General features: G+C 44.6%; 1 protein-coding gene across 1 annotated transcript in view; it reads right to left on the reverse strand.

Moving 5' to 3' along the window:
• LOC137361460 (NACHT, LRR and PYD domains-containing protein 3-like) overlaps positions 1–25,937 on the reverse strand; it is a 71,393-nt gene that overhangs the window by 32,240 nt on the left and 13,216 nt on the right. Inside the window, 3 exon segments of the mRNA XM_068026322.1 lie at positions 3,737–3,802; positions 3,908–4,079; positions 11,208–11,374. Of these exon segments, the coding sequence (XP_067882423.1) occupies positions 3,737–3,802; positions 3,908–4,079; positions 11,208–11,374 (405 nt within the window).

The following is a 25,937-nucleotide window of genomic DNA, read 5'->3' on the forward strand; positions in this document are numbered from 1 at the left end:
TGGAAGCATTTCCCATGTGCTTGTTGATTTCTGCATCGAGAGACAGTTAACTGGTGACAGTTGAGCTTAGGTAGGTGAACTCTTGAACCACTTCCAGAGCGTGGCCGCCAATATTGATAGATGGAGAATTTCTGGCGCCCTGTCCCATGATGTTCCTTTTCTTCAGGCTGATGGTTAGGCCAAATTCGTTGCAGGCAGCCGCAAACCAGTCGATGAGACTCTGCAGGCACTCTTCAGTGTGAGATGTTAATGCAGCATCGTCAGCAAAGCGGAGTTCCCTGATGAGGACTTTCCGTACTTTGGGCTTCACTCTCAGACGGGCAAGGTTGAACAAACTGCCACCTGATCTTGTGTGGAGGAAAATTCCTTCTTCTGAAGACTTGAACGCATGTGAGAGCAGCAGGGAGAAGAAAATCCCAAACAGTGCAGGTGCCAAAAAATCAGCCCCGTTTCACACCACTCAGGATAATCTTTGCATTATTACCTGAGCCATGAGCAAATTGGAGTCGGGTAAATAACATTAGAGCATCAAAGTCGTGGCTGAAAGATTGATGTGAGAGAAATGGGTTTTGATTGATGGGGCACTGGCACCAGAACTGGGGATAGTATGGCAAAGCCTGCCCTGTCGACCCTGCAAAGTCCTCCTTACTAACATCTGGGGGCTTGTGCCAAAGTTGGGAGAGCTGTCCCACAGACTAATCAAGCAACAGCCGGACATAATCATACTCACGGAATCATACCTTACAGACAATGTCCCAGACACTGCAATCACCATCCCCGAGTATGTCCTGTCCCACCCACAGGACAGACCCAGCAGAGGTGGTGGCACACTGGTATACAGTAGGGAGGGAGTTGCCCTGGGAGTCCTCAACATCGACTCCGGACCCCATGAGGTCTCATGGCATCAGATCAAACATGGGCAAGATAACCTCCTACTGATTACCACCTACCGTCCTCCTTCAGCTGATGAGTCAGTACTCCTCCATGTTGAACACCACTTAGAGGAAGCACTGGGGGTGGCAAGGGCACAAAATGTACTCTGGGTGGGAGACTTCAATGTCCATCACCAAGAATGGCTCGGTAGCACCACTACTGACCGAGTTGGTAGAGTCCTAAAGGACATAGCTGCTAGACTGGGTATATGGCAGTCGGTGAGGGAACCAACAAGAGGGGAAAACGTACTTGACCTCGTCCTCACCAATCTGCCTGCCGCAGATGCTTCTGTCCATGACAGTATTGGTAGGAGTGACCACCACACAGTCCTTGTGGAGATGAAGTTCCGCCTTCACATTGTGTGGCACTACCACCGTGCTAAATGGGATAGATTTCGAACAGATCTAGCAATGCAAAACTGGGCATCCATGAGGCACTGTGGGCCATCAGCAGCAGCAGAATTGTACTTAACCACAATCAGTAACCTCATGCCCCGGCATATCCCCCACTCTACCATTACCATCAAGCCAGGAGACCAAACCTGGTTCAATGAAGAGTGCAGGAGGGCATGCCAGGAACAGCACCAGGCATACCTCAAAATGAGGTGTCAACCTGGTGAAGTTACAACACAGGACTATCTGCATGCCACACTGGGTAAGCAGCATGCGATAGACAGAGCTAAGCGATCCCATAACCAACGCATCAGATCTAAGCTCTGCAGTCCTGCCACATCCAGCCATGAATGGTGATGGACAATTAAACAACTAAGTGGAGGTGGTGGCTCCGTAAATGTCCCCATCCTCAATGATGGGGGAGCCCAGCACATCAGTGCAAAAGGTAAGGCTGAAGTATTTGCAAAAATCTTCAGCCAGAAGTGCCGAGTTGATGATCCATCTCGGCCTCCTCCTGAAGTCCCCAGCATCACAGATGCCAGACTTCAGTCAATTCGATTCACTCTGCTTGATATCAAGAAACGACTGAAGGCACTGGATACTGCAAAAACTATGGGCCCTGACAATATTCTGGCAACAGTACTGAAGACCTGTGCTCCAGAACTTGCCACACCCCTAGCCAAACTGTTCCAGTACAGCTACAACACTGGCATCTACCCTGCAATGTTGAAAATTGACCAGGTATTTCCTGTACACAAAAAGCAGGACAAGTCCAACCCGGCCAATTACCGCCCCATCAGCCTACTTTCAATCATCAGTAAAGTGCTGGAAGGTGTCATCAGCAGTGCCATCAAGCGGCACTTGCTTAGCAATAACCTGCTTAGTGACGCTCAGTTTGGGTTCCGTAAGGGCCACTCAGCTCCTGACCTCATTACAGCCTTGGTTCAAACATGGACAAAAGAGCTGAACTCAAGAGGTGATGTGAGAGTGACTGCTCTTGACATCAAGGCAGCATTTGACCGAGTATGGCATCAAGGAGCCCTAGCAAATCTGAGGTCAATGGGAATCGGGGTAAAACTCTCCTCTGACTGGAGTCATACCTAGCGCAAAGGAAGATGTTTGTGGTTGTTGGAGGTCAATCATCTGAGCTCCAGGACATCACTGCAGTAGTTCCTCAGGGTAGTGTCCCAGTCCCAACCATCTTCAGCTGCTTCATCAATGACCTTCCTTCAATCATAAGGTCAGAAGTGGGGATGTTTGCTGATGATTGCACAATGTTCAGCACCATTCGTGTCTCCTCAGATACTGAAGCAGTCCATGTAGAAATGCAGCAAGACCAGGACAATATCCAGGCTTGGGCTGATAAGTGGCAAATAACATTCGCGCCACACAAGTGCCAGGCAATGACCATCTCCAACAAGAGAGAATCTAACCATCTCCCCTTGACATTCAATGGCATTACCATCGCTGAATCCGCCACTATCAACATCCTAGGGGTTACCATTGACCAGAAACTGAACTGGAGTAGCCATATAAATACCGTGGCTACAAGAGCAGGTCAGAGGCTCGGAATCCTGAGGCGGGTAACTCACCTCCTGACTCCCCAAAGCCTGTCCACCATCTGCAAAGCACAAGTCAGGAGTGTGACGGAATACTCTCCACTTGCCTGGATGGGTGCAGCTCCAACAACACTAAAGAAGCTCTACACCATCCAGGACAAAGCAGCCCGCTTGATTGGCACCCCATCTACTCTCTCCACCTCTGACGCACAGTGGCAGCAGTGTTTACCATCTACAAGATTCACTGCAGCAATGCACCAAGGCTCCTTAGACAGCACCTTCTAAACCCGTGACCTCTACCAACCAGGAGGACAAGGGCAGCAAATGCATGGGAACATCACCACCTGCAAGTTCCCCTCCAAGTCACACACCATCCTGACTTGGAACTATATCGCCGTTCCTTCACTGTTGCTGGGTCAAAATCCTGGAATTCCCTTCCTAACAGCACTGTGGATGTAGCTACCTCAGATGGACTGCAGTGGTTCAAGAAGGCCGCTCACCACCATCTTCTCAAGGGCAATTAGGGATGGGCAATAAATGCTGGCCTGGCCAGTGACGCCCACATCCCATGAATGAATAAAAAAACAAAAAGTGGGAGCTGTCCCATTAGGACAGTCTTCATCTGAACCGTGCTGGGTCCAGTGTTTTGGCAAATCGTATAACTAGGGCAGTAGAGTGGGCTTTAAACTAAATAGTGGGGGCAAGGGATCAAGTGATGTTCAATCTTGTTTCTCCAGCCTTTGATTTTCTGATTCCCAGATTCTGTCAATCTCTGAAACAAACGGCTACAGTCAATCATTCTGATTCTGGGAAGTGAAATAAACAGTTTGAAATCTCCATGTCATCACTTACCTTTCAGGTCACTGGGTATTTCAGATAAACCTCCTGCGATGTCCATATAATCAAATGAATCACAACCTGTTTAAATCAATCAATTTTCATGAAATCAGATTTGTGTAATATTATAGTAAATTCTGCAATGTTTGAATCTGAAGTTGAATTCAGTGTGTGATTTTACCGTACCGAGTTCCTGTATTTCTTTCAGTATTTTCTCCAACTTTGGTAATCTGTCGCACATTTTCACAAAGGATTCCCACATCAGCCTTCGGGCCCAAGAGTCTTTCTCCATCACCAGATTTAGGAGAAGTTTGGAACTGTCCGCCCGGTTTCCCTTCTCCACGAGCTCAGTGACTTTCTGTAAAGAATAATAATGAATATCTGAATTCTCAGTTTTAAGCACAGAAAGCAGTCACTGGGCCGAGTACTGATCCATTCTGAACATGGGCTGAATATTCTGTAAACATCTTGATTCAGACATTAATGGCAAATAAATGTGATAAAACTAAATTCAAAATCAGATGTATTGTTCTAGGAGAGTGAGGAATCACTAAGAATCTGCAGTATTTTAATGGGATTAGTTTTCTCTGTCGTTCAGTATCCAACATGACATCAGATACTGATTGACAATATGATCCACTTGTTTCTCACACTTATTTCCTGCTGTCACACTTTGTGATTTACTCAGAAATAAAACAGCAGTGAATCAGAACTCAAGTGACAGGGAAGGATGATTCTGAACTGAGGGAAACAGCGAGAAAACTGTCTGAGAAATTATCACTAACCAATCGAAACAACCCCTGTTGATTTATCAGTCAGGAGAATTGACCAATAATAATAATACTGAAAATCCAATCACTCCATACATATTCCCCTCAGTAATTGAAATGTCAGATACTCAATGTTTTGTACACCCACTGCCAGTATGAAACCTCAGTAACCGAGAGAACATATCCAGCAATGGATAGTCAGGACTTCCATCAACAGATTACATTTAATATAGGATTTTTAACATCGAGAAACAACCCAAGATGCGTCACAGAGACGGAATCAGACAACAGGCCCAAGCCAAAGTAGGATAAATTGGCACAGGTGACCAAAACATAACAAAAGATAAGTTTTAAGAAGGAGGGGACGGGGATCGGTTTCAGGAGTGAATTTCAGAGCGTGGGGCACAAGGTAACTGAAAGATTGGCCACCAGTGGTGATGTGAAGGAAGGGCTTCACAAGAGGACACTGTCAGAGCAATGAAAAATTCCAGTGGTACGAGAATTGAAGGAGGTTACAGTGATCGGAAGCATCAGGACCATCGAGTTATTTAAACAAAAGGATAGGAATTTTAAACTGAAGGCCTGAGGGTTAGAAGCCATTCTCGATGTGTGAGCACACATGTGACATCAGAAATGGGACCTGGAGGGGACAGGGTACAGGCAGCAGACTCTGAGTAGCTGAAGATTACAGAGTGTGTAAGGTGGGAGGCTGGGCAGGATAACATTGGAATAGTCGTGTCTGGAGGCATGGACGAGGGCTCAGCAGGAGATGGGCTGAAGTAGGGATACAGACTGGCAATGTTAAATAGATAGAGTAGGGGATCATCGTGATCGACAGCATATCGGTGGGTGGAGGTCGGGGAGGGACGGAGCCAGAGGGTGGGGATTGGGAGGGACAGAGCCAAAGGGTGGGGATTGGGAGTGACAGAGCTGGCGGGTGGGGATTGGGAGGGATGGAGCCGGAGGGTGGGGATTGGGAGGGACTGAGCTGGCAGGTGGGCGCAACTGCTTTTGAAACACCCTCCTATAAGAAGCTACCGGTCCCACGGGACGGCAAGTGTGGAGCTTCTCCCGGTGACAGGCCCGGGTTAATGGCCGCCAGCTTTCTAGCTCTTTTGGAGGAAGTAAAGATTAATAAACTGTAATGTCAAACCCCAAAACTTTAAAGAAACTTAGTTCAGTTATGAAGAGGATGGGGGAGGGAGGGAAGAACAATTTGAGACACAGCACAGGTGGGGTGTGTGTGTTAGAGAAAACCTGCTGGGAAGAGTGATCCAGAACGACAACAATTCCTTTCATTAAAAAAAACACCTCTGACCGAAACAGACGAGAAACTCCCCCCAGAATACTGGTTTAACATTCGAGAAAGGAGGATGATGGGAAGTTGAGTAAATGAACCGTTTCACAAAGACCGCAGCGATATTGCGCTGCTTCTGGTGTTAACTTTGTGAAGGACATCAATCTACACAGTCACATCTCATTCAAGTTTTGGACTGGAACACATTTTGTAAAGTCTAATGTGCATTAAGTGTCCTCAATGACTTGGGAAGTAGCTGTGAATTCTAATTCCACGTTCATGTTTTTTCCCGTTTTTGTTCTTACCCATTAAACAAGAACATGCTCAATGGGGAAAGACCACAGTGTAAGGTTCCCCCACCAAGCTGGACTGAGGTGCTGGATCCATGGGAAACTCCTCGAACTGTATCGTTAATATTCTCAATTGCTGTAAATGTAAAACTGTAATTGACATGACAATTGTGAAACGGAAGGGTTGGGAAGAAACTCATGACAGTATTGAAGGAAACTGATCTCCCTTGCAATGTTTGTATTTTTTGGTGCTGTTTGGAAACTGTTTGGCAATGTAATTTTTACAGATTTTTATGAATAAAGTATATTTTGGAAATAAAAAAAAACAAGAACATGGTGTTGAATTTGAAAAAAAGATTGTTCCATTCAGCTTGGGAAAGAGACTGTTGCTTCTCACAGTCTGGTTTTTATCACAAAATAGTTTAGCTCGCTGCCTATATGCTAATGTAATGTTATCACATGGTGTAGCTAGCTCTATTCTGTCAACAAAAGTAATTCACATTGGCATTGTGCACTGTTTTACTTGTTTGTTAGCTAATACAACTGTGCTCTTTTCCAATGATGTTTGGATGTTTAGCTTCCTTATTTATGGGGAGAAATGTGTTTTAAATTGACTCTGATTTGATGACATTAGGTTAGCTATATACTTTATATGCAGATTAATCCAAGAGCACATGGGCAGAAAATTACACAGAGAATGAGCTCAATTTACTGATATTCCACCTGCGAAGTGAAGTTCCACACCAATGGCACAGGGGAAAGTAACTGATCAGGTTGTGAACAGTTTTTGACACGTCATTATCAGAATTAAATAAAACAATCGAGACACTGTCCTGCAGATTCATCAGGATGTTACCAGGGACTAAGGAGTTAATGTAGGGATTTGAGAATTTAGGAATCATTCCTGCAAAGTGAGAAAATTAAGGGATGAGTTGATGGAAGTCTTCAAGACTGTAAGTATGTGATGAATTAAATGCACAGCATTAATGTGAAACCAGGTTATTCTGTCCCTTCAGTTATTTTTTGGGTTGTTTTCCCGTTTTGTGTTTCTCACATTTTCATCATTTCAGCTCTTTGTGTTTAAATGGCTTTTGTTTAACCCACAGACTATTTTTGTCATCTAAAGTTCCCCAATTTACTATGAAGTCGTTTCCTGGATAATTCACTGCCTTCCCTCTGAATCCTGTCTGTTGCCTCTGTTCACTCCTTGTTCCCAGTCCTACTAAAACTCTTCCCTTTGTTTTCATCCAGAATCCAGTTATACTTGAACCTCTACCCTGTACTTTGTACAGATACTGACGGATCCACTGATATTTTCACCTCTTCAGAACATTGTTTCAAATTCATGGTATTTGCCATTTTATCCATTCTTTCCTATTTTCCGGTTTATTTTCCTTTAACAATCTGCAATTCGAAGATCTAACATTTCAACAATTCTCAGTGGCTGCGTGGAAGCAAATTACATGTTGGGGTGTAGTAACAGCACAATACTGAGCTGAAAGAATGAGATAATCCTGTCAGTTCATAAAATCATTCATGTGACTGCACTTAGATGACTGTGTACAATTCCGGTTGCCTCAGTACACAAAGATTATTGTTGCTACTGAAAAGAGGAAGTAGAATAACTGAGAGAAGGGAGTGGGTTGGAATTGAGGAACTATTGTGTAATCTGGGAATGTCCTCACTGGAAAAGAGAATGTTGAGAGGTGATATGATTGCTGTTTCACTTTGTCCAGTACAGTAGAAACAGAGGACACAGCCTGAGCTTCAAGGAGGGTAAATTCACAACTAATCTCTCGTAATAATATTACAGAGTGAACAGTCAGTCTGTGGGACATACTTCCTAGGGAAGTTGTAGTTAGTATTGAGTCATTCAAATGTGAATTAGACAGATATATTTCAGAAAATAACATTTTGAGATGCACTATTAGTGTAATTTAAGATATGACAGTTTTTATTTATTCATTCATGGGATGTGGATGCCTCTGACCTGGCCAGCATTTATTGCCCATGAGAAGGTGGCAGTGAGCTGCCTTCCTGAACCGCTGCAGTCCATGTGGTGATGGTACACCCACACTGCTGTTAGAGTTCCAGGATTCTGACCCAGTGACGATGAAGGAATGACAATATATTTCCAAGTCAGGATGGTGTGTGACTTGGAGGGGAATTTGGAGGTGGTGATGTTCCCATGCACCTCCTTCCCTTATACTTCTAGGTGGTAGAGGTCATGGGTTTGAAAGGTGCTGTCGAAGGAGCCTTGATGAATTACTGCAGTGCATCTTGTAGATGGTGCACACAGCTGTCACTGTACGTCGATGGTGGAGACAGCGAATGTTTAAGGTGGTGGATGGGGTGCCAATCAAGCAGGCTGTTTTGTTCTGGATGGTGCCAAGTTTCTTGAGTGTTGCTGGAGATGCACTCATCCACGCAAATGGAGAATATTCCATCACACTCCTGATCTGTGCCTTGGTACTTGTATGGCACGAATGTTACTTGCCATTTATGAGACCAAGCCTAAATGTTGTCCAGGTCTTTCTCTATGTGGGCACAGACTGCTTCATTATCTGAGGAGTTGCAAATGGAACTGAACATGGTGCAATCTTCATCCCCATTTCTGACCAGATGATGGAGGAAAGGTCATCGCTGAAACAGCTGAAGATGTCTGGGCCGAGGACACTGCCCTGAGGAATTACTGTAGTGATGTCCTGTAGCTGAGATGATTGGCCTCCAACAACCACAAACATCTTCCTTTGTGCTAGATGTGACTCCAGTCAGTGGACAGTTTTCCCCCGGATTACCATTGACTTCAGTTTTACGAGGGCTCCTTGATGCCACACTCGGTCAAATGTTGTCTTGATGTCAAGGGCCAACACTCTCGCCTTTCTTCTGGAATTTGGTTCTTTTATCCAGGGTTAGACCAAGGCCGTAATGAGGTCTGGAGCCGGATGTCTGTGGTGGAACCCAAACTGAGCATCGATGAGCAGATTATTGGTAAGTGCCGCTTGAGAGCATTGTTGACGACAACTTCTATCACTTTGCTGATGATTGTGAGTAGCCTATGGGATGGTAATTGACTGGATTGAATTTGTCCTGCTTTTTGTGGAGCAGGACTGACCTGGGCAATTCTTCCAATTTGTCAGGCAGCTGCAAGCATTGGAACAGCTTCTTAGAGATCTGGTTTACTTCTTCAGCACTGCAGATGTGGTATCGCTGGGGCTCATAGAAGTTGCTGTGTCCAGTGCGCTCAGCCATTCCTTTTATCATGTAGGGTAAATCAAACGGGCTGAAGACTGGCATCTGTGAAGGTGTGGACCTCAGGAGGAGGCAGAGGTGGATCATCTACTTGAAACTTCTGGCTGAAGATGGCTGCGAATGCTTCAGCTTTGTTTTCTGCACTCTGGGCTCCGCCATTATGGACGATGCAGATGTTTGTGGAACGTCCTCTTCAGTTAGTTGTTTAATTGTCCAGCACTATATGACTGGGTGTGGCAGGACTATGAAGTTTTATGATTTGTTGGTTGTGGGATCGCTTGTCTGTTTACAGCATGCCACTTCTGCTGTTCAGCATGTAGTCCTGTGATGTAGCTTCACTATGTTGGCACCTCAATTTCAGTTTGCCTGGTGCTGCTCCTGACATGCTCTCCTACTCTCCTCATTGAACCAGAGTTGGTCCCCTGGCTTGATGGTAATGGTAAAGTGAGGGATACGACAGGCCATGAGGTCACAGAATGTAGTAAAATATCATTCTGCTGCTGCTCGTGGCTCCCAGCACCTCATGGATGCACAGTTTTGGATGATAGATCTATTCTGTATCATCACATTTAGAACAGTGGTAGTGCACACAACATGATGGAGGAGTCTTCAGTTCCCAAACGTGACTTAGTCTCCACAGGGACTGTGTGGTGATCACTCCTACCAATACGGTCATGGACAGATACATCTGCAACAGGTAGATGGGTGAGAACAGGTAGATGTTTTCCCTTCTGTTGGTTCTCTTGCCACCCTCTGCATGCCCTGTCTGCCAGATACGTCCTTCAGGATCGGCCAGCTCGGTCAGGAGTGGTTCTACCGAGCCACTCTTGATGGACATTGAAGATTCCCCACCCTCACCCCCTCCAGAGTAAATTCTGGGCCCTTGCTTCTTCCACGTGACATGAAGGAATACAGATTCATCAACTGAGGGAGGACAATCATGAGAAAGTGGTTTCCTCGTCCATGTCTGACCTCAGGTCATGAGATTTCATGGGATCCAGACCCTCATGACCAACTCTGTGTTTACTGTAAATCACTGGGCCAACATCTCCCATTGCTCTGTCTGGTTGGAAAGGATATACCTAGGAATATTGATGGAGGAGTCTGGCATGTTGATTGATGTTTATACTCTAAGAATCATACCGAGATCAGGCTGTTGCATGACTAAACTGTGGGATAAGTTCTTTCAATTTTTTTCCAAGTCTCCAGATGTTACTGAGGGTCAACTTTGGAGGGTCAACTGGCTGTGTGACAGAATATGATTCTGGTCGGTCCACCTGGTTTTACTATTATACTTTTTGTAGCAGTTTGAGTGGCTTCCCAGACCATTTCAGAGGGCAGTTAAGAGTCAACCACACCCCTGTGTCTGGAGTCACAGATAGGTCAGGCTGGATAAAGACGGCAGGTTTCCTTCCCTAAAGGATGTTACTGAACCAGATGGGTTTTGACGAATATCCAATATTATTTAATGAATTCAAACTCACAAACTGCCACAGTGAGATTTGATCTCAGGTGTCTGGATTATTGGTCCAGATCTCTGGTATAACAATCCAGTAACATGATCACTATGTCACTGTACCCAAACGTGGTGAGTGTAACACGCTTGGAAGGAACAGGTGACTTTAGACCTCTGGTTCCCAAAGCTCTCCACCTCTGGGCTTTTCCACATACCTGGGTCTGTTGTAGACTAGCTGATAGAGATCAGTTAACAATTAACAACTCCATTATCAGTGTAGTATGTGACTCCCGGATGTTAGAAGGTGAGTCAGACCTTGGTCATTTGTCAACCAGCATTTTCTTTGCTCCCATGTTATTATATTCTATCAGTTCTGTGACGTTAGAATAAATAAACTTCATTTTGTATCCCTCCCACTTACTTGATACTCTTGTCCAGTGAAATGGTCCTCGCCTGTTAATATGAGACTGAGTCCCTCCACTCCTTCTTCAATCGCCTGTTCTAGTCTGTCCCGGTAGAATTTCATCAACTTGAACAGCTGGTAATCGTCGCACTTTATCAGGAAATCAGTGATTGTGGAGTTCGGATCTGTGAACACAAATGGAGAAAACTAAACACATTGTCGGTATTCTATCCAGACTGTTACATTTCCTCTGATACCAAACAGCTGAAACCTCCTGTGAGTCACATTACCAAACAACTTCTGAAAACAGAGAAACACGTGTATCACATTCCAACAACCTGTATAGTCACTTCTTAAAAACAGGGGACAAGTTTGCTAAACATGACTGACCTTCAATTTATCAGCTCCAGCTCCCCAGATCCGCACCCGAACCCCACTCCCCAAACAATCCCCTGTATCTCTAAATGGTCACTAGTTCAAAACTGAAACACAGACTCCAGGAGCTTTCCTACAACTCCGGCCTCCCCCGCATCTTATCTTCATTCTCAATAGTCTGCAAAACCTATGAAGAAATGCGCTGTTTTCCTTTCTATTCTTTAAATGTTTTCCTATTGATTCCTTTGAGGGAACAGGAGAAGGTCATTTAGCCCCTGGTGCCTGTTCTATCATCCAGTGATATCCTGGCTGATTTGTGATCTAATTCTATATACCCCTCTTTGCCTCGTATCCTTTAATGCCCCTGGTTAACAGGAAGTTATCAATATCAGATTTAAAATCAACAATTGATATGGCATCACTTTCTGTTTGTGGAAGAGAGTTTCTTTGTGTGTAGAAGTGTTGTGTAATTTCACTCCTGATAGGACTGGTTCTAATTTTTTGACTACGTCTCCTAGTCCTAGACTCCATGTTTCATTGAAATAGTTTCTCTCTATTGACCCCATCTCTTCCCCTTAATATCTTGAAAACTTTGATCAAATCACCCCTTAACTTTGCAAAAAGCAGGGATTACAAGCCTAGTTTGTGTAACCTCTCCTTGTAATTTAACCCTTGGAATCCAGATATCATTCTGATAAATCTACGCTATACTCCTTACAACGCTAATAGATTCTTCCTTAGGAAGACAGTTCTCCAGGTGTGGTCTAACCAGGGCTCTGTATATCTGTAGTGTAACTTCTACCCCCTTGTTTTCTTGTCCTCTAGATATAAAGACCAGTATTCCATTCTCCTTTTTCATTATTGTTAGTACCTGTTCATTATATTTTAATAGTCAAGTCCATGGATTTCCAAGTTTCTTTGGACCTTCACTGTTTCTAGCTTTTTGCCATTTGGAAAGTACCGCTCTATCCATTTTAGAAAGTCGATGACCTCACACTTGCCTATACTGAAATACGTTTGCCACAGTTTTGTCTATTCACGTAGCCTATTGATATATCATTGTAATTTTCGGTTTCCATCTACACAGCTTATAATGCCACCAATCTTTGTGTCATCAGTAAATCTGGATATGTGGCTTTCTAATCTGTTATCTAAGTTGTTAATAAATACAGTGAATAGTTGAGGTCCCAATACAAACCTTGCAGGACACCACTAGTCACATCCTATCAATCAGATTACCTGCCCATTATCCCTACTCTCTGTCTCCTGTCACTCAGCCAATTTCCTAAATTGGTCAATAATCTATCTTCAATTCTATGAGTTTCAACAGTCTCTTCTGAGAGACTGATCACATGCCTTCTGGAGGTCCATATAAATAATATCCATAGACATTCCCCCGTTGAATACTTTCAGCACTTCTCCAAATATAAAATCAGGTTCTTCTGCCACGATCTCCTGTTGCAGCCACACAGTGAAGGGTTTGGGTGGTTCCCACTGTTCATCTCCCACCTGACCGCTGCAAGTGTTTTTGTAATTCAGGTATAACCCCTTAGTGTTTTATTGGTAAAATAAACAGTCAGTGATAGATATTCTTCCAGGTTTAAAGCAGAAGATTAATTATTTATTGAACAATACACCTTATTCTGAAATTGTCAGAACCGCATCCACTCACGCATTCACTCGCACACGAACACAAGAAGATACAGAAAGATAGGAAAGGGGGCAAGTAGTTTTCAGGTGAGATAGGGTTCCAGGGTTCATGGTAAACCTGTTGAATTATCTCTATAGTCAAGCTCTCGTTAGATGCAGGCCTGTGGTATTTGTAGATTTCTTTCTGGGTTGAAAGTTTAGTTTGAAGACAAAAGATCATTTCCAATTTCACTGCTGCAGAAGTTAAAAATGTAGAATTTTACAGCAGGGTGCCTCCCTTATGGTTTGCTGGATTTTCTCAGCCCTTACCTGGACAAGTTGTTTGGTGATGCTTCTTTCTAGGTCTCTCTCTCTCTCTATCTGCCTTCAGGGAGCTATTTTTAAGGTCAAAATAGTCTTATGTCTTGCCTCTGTTGGGAGACACAGCTCTCCCTCCCTATGGTGACCCACAGTGGCCCAAGATGTGGCTTCTTCACACCTTCTTTGTTTCAGGAGAACCCTTTCAATTCAAGATAATAATAAAATCAAAATACTGCAGATGCTGGAAACCTGAAATAAAAACAAGAAATGCTGGAAATACTCAGCAGGTCTGGCAGTATCTATGGAGAAAGAAGCAGAGTTAACGTTTCAGGTCAGTGACCCTTCATCAGAACTGGCAAAGGCTAGAAATGTAATAGGTTTTAAACAAATAAAGTGGGGGTGGGACAAGAGATAACCAAAGAGAAGGTGTTGATAGGACAAGGTCACAGAGAATAACTGATCAGAAGATCATGGGGCAAAAACAAACGGTATGTTAATGGTGTGGTAAAAGAAAAAGCATTAGTGCAGAGAGGGTGTCAATTGACAGAAGAATAGAACAGCCTGGCCCAAAGCACAAACATTAAAAAAGCAGTGGCTAGGCACATGGTAAAAGAATGAACGATGAAACAAAATAAAATAAAATAAACAAATAAAGAAAAAAATAAAATAAGAAAATAACTAAAAATAAGACACAGCATGCTCTGAAATGATTGAACTCAATGTTCAGTCTGGCAGGCTATAGCATTCCTAATCAGTAACTAAGATGCTGTTCCTCGAGCTTGCATTGATGTTCACTGGAACACTGCAGCAATCCCAGGACAGAGATGTAGGCATGAGAGCAGGGGAATGTGCTGAAATGGTAAGCAACTGGAAGCTCAGGGCCATGCTTTTGGACTGAGTGGAAGTGCTTTGCAAAGCAGTGACCCAATTTGTGTTTGGTCTCCCCAGTGTATTTGGAGACCACAATGTGAGCAGCGAATACAGTATACTACATTGAAAGAATTACAAGTAAATCGCTGCTTCACCTGAAAGAAGTGTTTGTGGCCTTGGATAGTGAAGAGAGAGGAGGTAAATGAGCAGGTATTACACCTCCTGTGATTGCAGGGGAAAGTGCTGTGGGAAGGGGACAAGGTGTTGGGGGTAATGGAGGAGTGGACCACAGTTTTGCAGAGGGAACGATCCCTTCAGAATGCTGACAGGGAAGGGAGGGGAAGATGTGTTTGGTAGTGGCATCACGCTGGACGTGGCAGAAATGGCAGAGGATGATCCTTTGGATGTGGAGAGGCTGGTGGGGTGAATAGTGAGGACAAGGGGAACCCTGTCGCACTTCCGGGAGGGAGGGGAAGAGGTGAGGGTAGAGGTGCGGGAACTGGGCCTCACATGGTTGAGGGCCCTGTCAACCACAGTGGAGGGGGGTTTGGGTGGGTGGAGTCCTGTCTTGAGGAAAAAGGAAGACATAGCAGAAGCGCAGTCGTGGATCATCAGAGCAGATGCGTTGGAGACGGAGAAACTGAGAGAAGGGAATTTTTACAGGTGGCAGTGTGTGAAGAAGTGTAGTCGAGGTAGCTGTGGGAGTCAGTGGGCTTATAATGGATATTGGTAGACAGCCTATCCCCAGAGATGGAGACAGTGAAGTCGAAGAAGGGAAGGGAAGTGTCAGAGATGGACTATGTAAAGGTAAGAGAAGGGTAGAAATTAGAAGCAAAGTTGAGAAAGTTTTCCAAATGATGTAGGGCATCAGAAGAGTCACAGATTTTTTTTTTGTTTGTATGTGGGCGTCGCTGGCCCAGCCAGCATTTGTTGCCCTCCCTAATTTCCCTTGGACTGGTTGTCTCTTGCCCCACCCCCACTTTATTTGCTTAAAACCTATTACATTTCTAGCTGCTGCCAGTTCTGATGAAGGGTCACTGACCTGAAACATTAACTCTGCTTCTCTCCACAGATGCTGCCAGACCTGCTGACTATTTCCAGCATTTCTTGTTTTTATTCAACTCGATTCAAGAATGTTTCAGGATGGGTGTAGGATGGGTGCAATGGACAGCTCTTAGCTTTGAAGGTATTCTTTGTTCTAAATAGACAATGTGCCAATATCCGAATGCATGTGCATTCCATTTTCTTGAAAGGCAAAGTCAATTTTTATAACTCTTCTGCTGCAGTCTGTAATTTTTCATTGTCACAATTCTCGAAAGCATGACACCTTACCCTTTACAGATCTCTGAAGGCTACATCTGATCAGCTGAAAATTTTCCAAGGTGTTCAGTCACTCTACATTTAATTACAGACTTTAGTAATTTCCTGATAACAGATGTTAGGCTAACTGGTCTCTAATTCCCTGGTTTCTCTCTCTCACCTTTCTTAAATAGTAGAGTGACAAGCACAATATTCAAATGTAAAGGAATGGTTCCCGACTCAAGAGAACTTTGGAAGATTTTTGTTAGGATATCTGCAATTCGAGTCACTCCAAATGACATTAAGAAATGTCTGAAGGCACTGGATAAGAACACAAGAAATAGGAGCAGGAGTAGGCCCTTCAGGCACTCAAGACTGCCCCCCACCCCCCCCCCCCCCCCCCCGCATTCAATATGATCATGGTTGATCTGTCCCAGGCTTCAACTCCACCTTTGGGCCCGCTCCGCATAACCCTCAACACCCTGAGAATTCAAAAATCTATATACCTCCTCCTTAAATACATTTAGTGACCTAGCCTCCACAACTCTCTGAGGTAGAGAATTCCAGAGATTCACCGCCCTTTGAGAGAAGAAATTCCTTCGCATCTCAGTTTGAAATGTGTGCCCCCTTATTCTGTAACTATGTCCCCTAGATTGAGATTTCCCCACCAATGGAAACATATTCTCAACATCTACCCTGACAAGCCCCCTTAGAATCTTATATGTTTCAATAAGATCACCTCTCATTCTTCTAAACTCCAATAAATAAAGACCTAATCTGTTTAGCCGTTCTTGATAAGATAACCCCTTCATCCCAGGAATCAGCCTTGTGAACCTTTTCTGAACTGCCTCCAATGCTAGTATATCCTTCCTTAAATAAATAAATAGCAAAGGTTATGGGCCCTGACAACACCTGACAGTAGTACTCCAGGACTATTCGCGCACTTAGACAAACTGTTCCAATGCAGCTACAACATGGGCACCTAACTGACAATGTGGAAAATTGCCCAGGTATGCCCTGCAACTTCGGGTGGTACAGTGGTGCAGTGGTTAGCATCGCAGCCTCACAGCTCCAGTAACCCAGGTTCAGTTCTGGGTACTGCCTGTGCAGAGTTTGCAAGTTTTCCCTGTGACCGTGCGGGTTTCTGTGGGGTCCTCCAGTTTCCTCCCACAGCCAAAGGCTCGCAGGTTTATTGGCAAATAGGCCATTGTAAATTGCCCCGAGTGTAAGTATGTGATAGGAGAAGTGAGGGAAGGTGGGGATGTGGTAGGGAGTACAGGATTGATGTAAGATTAGTATAAATGGGTGGTTGATGGTCAGCACAGACTTGGAGGGCCGAAGGGCCTGTTTCATTGCTTTTTTTCCTCTCTCTCTCTGTGACAAAAGGACAAATACAATCCAGTTAATTACTGCCCCATCAGTCTTCTCTCAATCATCAGCAAAGTTATGGAAGGTATCATTGACAGTTCTGACACTCAGTTTGGGTTCCACCAGAGCCATTTGGCTCCTGACCTCACTACAGCCATGAGACAAACATGGGCAAAAGAGCTGTACTCCAGAGGTGAGATGACAGTGACTAGCCTTGACATTAAGGCAGCATTTGATCAAGTGTGGCCTTAGGGGTATGAACTACTTCTGCATCACAAATTCATTTTTTAACACCTCCCACTGATTTGCTATAATTTTCCCTATTAACAGAGTTGCCATTTTACTGTTGACAGTCTCTGTCTCATCATAGTGAAGTCAGCCTTATCTAAATCTGGAATCTTAGTAGCTGCTTTGCATTTCTCCCTTTTTAAAACACTAATTAAACTCAATCATATTATCACTATTACATAAATGTTCACGCACTGTTAGGTTGCACGATAGGCTGCAGGAGTTCCTCAGGGAAGTGTCCCAGGCCCAACCATCTTCGACTCCTGATCAATGACCCTTCCTCCATTATAAGGTCAGGAGTGGGGATGTTCGCTGATGATTGCACTGTTTTCAGTACCATTCACAACTCCTAAGATACTGAAGCAGTCAATGACGGCAGGCGGGACCTGGACAACATTCAGGCTTAGGCAGTAAATGGCAAGTAACATTCACACCAGGCAAGCACCAGGTAATGGCCATCTCCAACAAGAGAGAATCTAACCACCACCCATTGATGTTCAACGGTATCACCATCACTGAACACCCCACCCCACCACCATCAACATCCTGGGAGTTACAATTGACCAGAAACTGAACTGGAGCAGCTCTATAACTACTGTAGCTACAAGAGCAGGTCGGAGGCTGGGAATTCTGCAGCGAGTAACTCACCTCCTGACACCCCAAAGCCTGCCCACTGTCTGCAATCAGGAATCTGATGGAATACTCTCCACTTGTCAGGATGAGTGCAGCTCCAACAACACTCAAGAAGCTCGATATCATCGAAGACAAAACAGTCAGCTTGATCAATACTTCATCCACCACCCTCCACCACAGTGGCAGCAGTGTGTACCATCTAAAAGATGCACTACAGTAACTCACCAAGCCTTCCTCAACAGCAACTTCCAAAACCACAACCTCTACCATCAAGTTGAACAAGGGCATGGGACACATGGGAATGCCATGGGCGCAGTGGCACAGTGGTTAGCACCGCAGTCTCACAGCTCCAGCAACCTGGTTTCAGTTCTGGGTACTGCCTGTGCTGAGTTTGCAAGTGCTCCCTGTAACCGTGTGGCTTTCTGCTTGGTGCTTCGATTTTCTCCCACAGCCAAAGCCTTGCAGGTTGATAGGCAAATTGGACATTGTAAATTGCCCCTAGTGTAGGTAGGTGGTAGGAGAATTGAGAGAAGGTGGGGATGTGGTAGGGGACATGGGATTAATGTAGGATTATTATAAATGGGTGGATGATGGTCGGCACAGACTCGGTGGGCCAAAGGGCCTGTTTCAGTGCTGTATCTCTCTATGACCACCACCTGCAAGTTCCCCTCTAAATCACACATCATCCTGACTTGGAACTAGATCACCTTTCCTTCACTGTCACTGCATCAAAATCCTGGAACTCCCCTCTTGACAGCACTGTGGGTTAACCTGCCCCACATGGACTGTAGCAGTCAAAAAGGCAGCTCACCACCACCTGCTCAAGGTTAATTAGAGATGGGCAATAAAATCTGGCCTAGTGAGCGATGCTCACATCCCATAAACATTTTTTTTTAAAAAGGACAGTTGGACAGAATATAAAAATGTGAGGAACTTGCAATGAGAAATATTTAAAGTGAGGTGTTGCACAGTGATTTTTTTTAGGAATATCTTGAGGAATTTACAAACTCACGAAATGTCATGAAGATATAAGTGGCAGATATGATCGATGTTTCATAATGTATCTGCCATTACCACCAACCACTCCACTCACCCCCCCCCCCCTCAAAAAATCCGTCTCCAGCCTCCCTTTGCTCTCCAAAATCCTTGGACATGTTGTCGTGCCCACCTTTCCTGGCACTCCATGTCTGAATCCCTCCGATCAAATTTCCACCAGTGACACATAACTGAAAGAGCTTTTATCACAGTCACAAATAACATGCTCTGTGACTCTGACAGTGGTAAATGATTTACTGTAATCCTTCTCAACCTATCTGCAGCCTTTGACACAGTTGGCCACACCATCATCCTCCATTGGCCAGCTGGGTGGAACTGTCTGAGTGGTTCCTGGTTTAATTCTTATCTATCAAATCATAGTCAGAGAATCCCTGGCATTGGCTTCTCTTCCTGCTCCCACACCATTACCTCTGGAGTCACCCAATGATCTATCATTGGTCTCCTTCTATTTCTCATCAACTTGCTGCCTCTCAGTGACATCATCCGAAAACATAGGATTAGGCTTCACAGAGACATTGAAAAGTAAATGTTTGGCTAAGACAAATGTGGGTCCATTACAGGCAGAGTCATGAGAATTTATCATGGGGAACAGAGAAATGGCAGAGAAGATAAATGATTACTTTGTGTCTGTCTTCATTAAGGAAGATACAAGAAATCTCCCAGAATTAGAGATCCAAGGGATTAGGGGGAATGAGGAATCAAAGGAAATTAGTATTAGTATTAATAAGAAGGTTGTATTGGAGAACTTAATGGGGCTGAAGGTTGATAAGTCCCCAGGACCTAATTTTCTACATCTAAGAGTGTTGAAAGAGGTAGCTATGGAGATAGTGGATGCATTGGTGATCATCTTCCAAAATTCTATAGTTTATGGAGCGGTTCCTGCAGACTGGAAGGCTGCAAATGCCAACCCACTATTTAACTAGGGAGGGAGAGAGAAAACAGGGAATTACAGACCTATTAGCCTTACAGTCATTCGGAAAATGCTTATATCTATTCTAAAGGATGTGATCAATGGACACGTATAATAATGATCTGATTGGACATAGTCAACATGGATTTATGAATGGGAATTCATGTTTGATGAATCTGTTGAAGTTTTTTGAGGATGTTACTGACAGAATTGATAAAGGGAGTCGGTGGATGTGGTATACGTGGAGTTCAGAAGGCATTTGATAAACTTCTCCACAAGAGATTTGTTAGCAAAATTAAAGCACATGGAATAAGAGGTAATAGACTGGCATGGATTAAGGATTGGTTAACAGGCAGAAAGCAGAGAGTAGGAATAAACGGGTCATTCTCGCATTGGCAGGCCGTGACTAGTGGGGTACTGCAGGGATTGGTGCTTGGACCCCAGCTGTTCACAAGATATATCAATGATCTGGATGTGGGGACCAAATGTAATATTTCCAAGTCCACGGATGACACAAAACTAGGTGGGAATGTGTGTTGAGGAAGGTACAAAGCGGCTGCAAGGGGATTTGGACAGACTTAGTGAGTGGGTAAGAACGTGGCAGATGAAATATAATGTGGAAACATGTGAGGTTACCTTCTTTGGTAGAAGGAACCAATGTACAGAGTATTTCTTAAATGGTGAGAGATTAGAAAGTGTAGATGTACAAAGGGACCTGGGTGTCCTTGTCAATAGGTCATTGAAAGCTAACATGCAGATTCAGCAAGCAAATTGGAAGACTAATAGTATGTTATCCTTTATCACAAGAGGATTTGCGTACAATAGTAGTGAAGTCTTGCTTCCAATATATAGAACCTTGGTTAGACCGCACTTGGTCCCCTTACCTTCGGAAGGATTTATTGCCACAAAGGCAGTGAAACGAGGATTCACCAGACTTGTTCCCGGTATGGCGAGGCTGTGCTATGAAGAGAGATTGGGGAAACTGGGCCTGTATTCTCTAGAGTTTCGAAGAATGAGAGGTGATCTCATTGAAACCAAAAAATACTTAAATGGATAGACAGGGTAGATGCAGCTAAGATGTTTCCCCTGGTTGGGGAGTCTAGAACCAGGGGACACAATTTCAAAATAAGGGGAAGCCACTTCGGACAGAGATGAGGAGCAATTTATTTACTCAGAGGGTTGTGAATCTTTGGAATTCTCTGCCCCAGACGGCTGTGGAAGCTCAGTTATTGAGTATGTTTAAAGCAGAGATTGACTGATTTCTTGATATAAATGACATAAGGGGATATGAGGATAATGTGGGAAAAGGGCATTGATGTGGATGAGCAGCCATGATCATATTGAATGGTGGGGCAGGCTCGATGGGCTGAATAGCCGACACCTGGTCCTATGTTGCTATGTTCTTGTCGATGACACCCAGCTTTACCTTACTCATGTCCCTAAACTCTGTTGCTCCTATCCTAACCCACACCAAGTCTCATTTCCCCATCACCTGTGGTCGCTGATGTATATTGCCTCCCAGTCTGACAACACCTCAATTTTAAAATCCTCATCCTTGCTTTTCAAATCCCTCCACAACCTCCCCCTTCCTATCTCTGTAACCTCCTCTAGTTTACAAGCCTTCGATACCTCTGCACTCCTCCAAATCTGACACATTGTGCAGCCTGATTTTAAATGTTCCACCATTGGCAGCATTGCCTTCAGCTACCAAGGCCCTAAACTCTGGAATTCTCTTCCTAATCCTCTCCATCTCGCTAACACACACTCCTCCTTTTAGTTTCTCCTTGAAACCAACCTCTTTGACCAAGCTTTGGTTCTGTGCTGTGATATCTCATTCTGTATCACAGTTACAGTCTTTATTATTGATAATGCTCTTGTTAAGCTGCATTTGCTCAGTGATTCAGTCTCAGATCAGCAATTTCCCAAACTACATAAGAGTCATAATGCACAGAAACAGGCCCTTCGACCCATTGTGTCTGTGCCGGCCATCAAGCACCTAACCATTCTAATCCCATTTTCCAGCACTTCACCCATAGCCTTGTGCTATGGCGTTTCAAGTGCTCATCTAAATACTTCTTAAATGTTGCAATGGTTCCTGCCTCCATCACCGCTTCAGGCAGTGCGTTCCAGATTCCAACCACCCGCTGGGTGAAAACATTTGACTCAAATCCCCTCTAAACCTCCTGCCCCTTACCTTAAATCTATGTCCCCTGGTTATTGATCCCTCCACTAAGGGAAGAAGTCTCTTCCTATCTAACCTATCAATGCCCCTCATAATTTTGTATACCTCAATCAGGTCCCCCCTCAGACTTCTCTGCTCTAAGGAAAACAAGCCTGCCCTTTTCAGTCTCTCTTCATAGCTGAAATGCTCCATCCCAGGCAATATCCTGGTGAATCTCCTCTGCACCCTCTCCAGTGCAATCGCATCCCTCCTATAATGTGGTGACCAGAACTATGCACAGTATTCCAGCTTACCTAGTGATTTATACAGCTCCATCATAACCTCCCTGCTCTTATATTCTATGCCTCGGCTGATAAAGACAAGTATCCCACATGCGTTCCTAACCACCTTATCTACTGGTGCTGTTGCTTTCAGTGATCTATGAACAAGTACATCAAGATCCCTCTGACCCCCTGGACTTCCTAGGGTCCTACCATCCATTGTATATTCCCTTGCCTTGTTTGTCCTTCCAAAATGCATCATCTCACACTTCTCAGGATTAAATTCCATTTGCCACAGCTCCAACCATCTTACCAGCCCATCGATATCGTCCTGTAATCTAAGACTTTCCTGCTCGCTATTTACAACACCACCAATTTTCATGTCATCTGCAAACTTATCTATCATACCTCCTATATTCACGTCTAAATCATTAATGTGCAGTTCAAGTTATTTATTTACTGAAACAGGCCCTTCAGTGCACCGAGACTGTGCCGACCAACAACCACCCATTTTATACTAACTCTGCAGTAATCCCATATTCCCTACCACCTACCTACACGAGGGGCAATTTACAATGCCCAATTTACCTATCAACCTGCAAGTCTTTGACTGTGGGAGGAAACCAGAGCACCCAGCGAAAACCCACACGGTCACAGGGAGAACTTGCAAACTCCGCACAGACGGTACCCAGAATCAAACCCAGGTCCTTGGAGCTGTGAGGCTGAAGTGCTAACCACTGTGCCACCACCAAGTTTGAGACAAAGTAAAATTCATTTCTCAGCTGTTTCACTCGTACTGACACTGGTATAATAAAAACACAACAAGAACTGACATTTCCATAGCATTTTAAACATCGAAAAATATCCCAAGGCACCAGACAAAAGATAGACGCTGAATAAAGGAGGAAGAACCAACAGTGGACAAAATATTGGTCAAAGATCTGAATTATAGGAGGGTCCAAATTGAGAAGAAGGAGGTCGAGAGGTTTAAGGACGGTAATGCAGAGCAGAGAGCTCGGACAGCTCAAAGTACGGCCGACACAGATGAGGTGAGGAGAGGGCAAAATGCACAAGTGGTCAGATTTGGAGGAAGAGCGAGAATTTGGTGATTGGGGGGCACTGCAGGGATAGAGGAGGTTACAGATGGTGGAGGGATTGCAGGGCTGCAGGAGGTTACAGATGGTGGAGGGATTTCAGGGCTGCAGGAGGTTACAGATGGTGGAGGGATTTTAGGGCTGGAGGAGGTTACATATGGTGGAGGGATTGTAGGGCTGGAGGAGGTTACAGATGGTGGAGAGATTTCAGGGCTGGAGGAGGTTACAGATGGTGGAGGGATTGTAGGCTGGAGGAGGTTACAGATGGTGGGGGGATTTCAGGGCTGGAGGAGGTTACAGATGGTGGGGGGATTTCAGGGCTGGAGGAGGTTACGGAGACAAGGAGAGATGAGACCATAAAGATGATTAAATAAGGTTGAGAGGTTTAATTTGCAGGTGCTAGTGGACCAGCATCCAATGCAGGTTCAGAATGACAGGGTGATCAGTGAGCAGGGATTTTGATTCACTTACGTTTACGAAAGGTGAAAGGGGCAAAGGTGCTCCAGAGAACCTCGGGAAATCGAGTGTACAAGTGATAAAAGTATGGGTTAGGGGATCAGCCACAGATGGGCTGAAGCAGGGTGAAGATGGGCGATGTTACAGAGGTGGAAGAAAGCGGTCATTATAATGTAGAGAGTATCGTCTCGGAAGCTCAGCCCGGACTCAAACAGAACACTGAGGTTGTGAACAATTTGGTTCAATCTGAGACATTGTCTGAGACGGGGACGGAATCACTGGCGAGGGAACAGAATTCATAGCGGTGGGGAAAGAACATGTCCTCAGTCTTCACAATCTTTAATGTGGGCTGCAGAATTAGAATAAATCTTCTGATATCAACAGAAACATTTCCACCCCGATCAGTCTTCAACATCTCTTTGCTTCTCCAAATCTGACACCGCGCCTGCACCCCACTCACCCTGCCCCGCGCCCGCACCCCACTCACCCTGCCCCGCGTCTGCACCCCACTCACCCAGTCCCGCCTCCGCACCCCACTCACCCAGCCCCGCGCCCGCACCCCACTCACCCAGCCCCGCGCCCGCACCCCACTCACCCAGCCCCACATCTGCACCCCACCCACCCAGCTACGCGTCTGCACCCCACTCACCCAGCCCCATGTCCACACCCCACTCACCCAACCCCGCGCCTGCACTCCACTCATCCGCACCCCACTCACCCAGCCCCGCGCCCGCACGCCACTCACTCAGTCCTGCCTTCCACTGACCAAGCAAAAAAATGGCAATATACTGCATCCCCCACATCTAGGGTACTGTCTACAGTTTTGGGCTCCTTACTTATAGGGAATATACTTGCATTGAAGGTAATTCAGAGAAAGTTCACTTGTTTGGATTCTGTAATGAAGGAGGGCTTTGTCTTATGAAGAAAGGTTGGGCACTTTGGACCAATACACATTGGAGTTTGGAAGAATGAGAGGTGATCTTATTGAAACATACAAGATTATGAGAGGGTTGACAGTATAGAAGCTGAGAGGATGTTTCCCCTGGTGGGAGAAATTTAGCTCGATGTAAGTAAGCAGTATTTGTATGACAGTGAGTGTGGAGTGAAGAATGCTGGTGAAAGAGTGTTTTGTCAACAGAAAAGTCAGGAATTTGGTGCATGAGGAAATTCTCTGTTAAGTATTTCTCAAGCTGAAATTTAGTTTTACATTTAGAAATTTACTTTGACTTTTACAAATTGTAAAAGAGCCTGCAAGTTAATGAAGATACCGAGTTGACAGAAACTGCCTGTTAGTGAGAGTTAACTGTCAATCAGCTGAAAGTGATTATCTGAATCGATGTTAATAACTGGAACAGGAAGCTGAGTTAACAGTTGAAACTTGGGTATGAGTTATAAACTCTATCTAAGTGAACAGTATTTACTGCCACACACACTGGTCAGGAAAGAGTGATTTGTTAACAGAGAGCTAAAGTCAAGAATTTGGTGCAAGTTGTAATTCAGTGCAGAGAGGAAAGGAGATGCTGCTTTTTATTTTTTATATACCTCCAGTAGCTGGTGAGGGTTGTTCATTTGTCTCTGATGCGAGGAAACTTTTTTGTGTTACTAAATTAGTAACTTTAACTGGAAAATCAATTAATGAATTAGTCTAAGATAATCAATTAAAATTAATCAAATAAATAAAGATTAAACAGCCATGGCAGGGCTTTAACGACAGCATGTGGGAATTTGTGGCGAACACTGTGATCGAGACAACCATATCTAACATTGTACCATTGTTAAAAAAGGCTGAAGGGGATAGACCAAGGAATTACAGACCAGTCAGTCTAACCTCAGTGGTGGGGAAATTATTGGAAGAAATTCCGAGAGAACAGGATAAGTCTTCACTTGGGAAGACACAGATTAATCAAAGGTCAGCACGGATTTGTGAAGGGAAGGTTGTGTCTGACAAACAGACATTTAAGGTACAGAAGGAGGCCATTCAGCCCATCAAGTCCATGCCAGCTCTCC

This window comes from Heterodontus francisci, unplaced genomic scaffold (assembly GCF_036365525.1).
Source record: "Heterodontus francisci isolate sHetFra1 unplaced genomic scaffold, sHetFra1.hap1 HAP1_SCAFFOLD_106, whole genome shotgun sequence".
In the NCBI taxonomy this organism is placed as follows: domain Eukaryota; kingdom Metazoa; phylum Chordata; class Chondrichthyes; order Heterodontiformes; family Heterodontidae; genus Heterodontus; species Heterodontus francisci.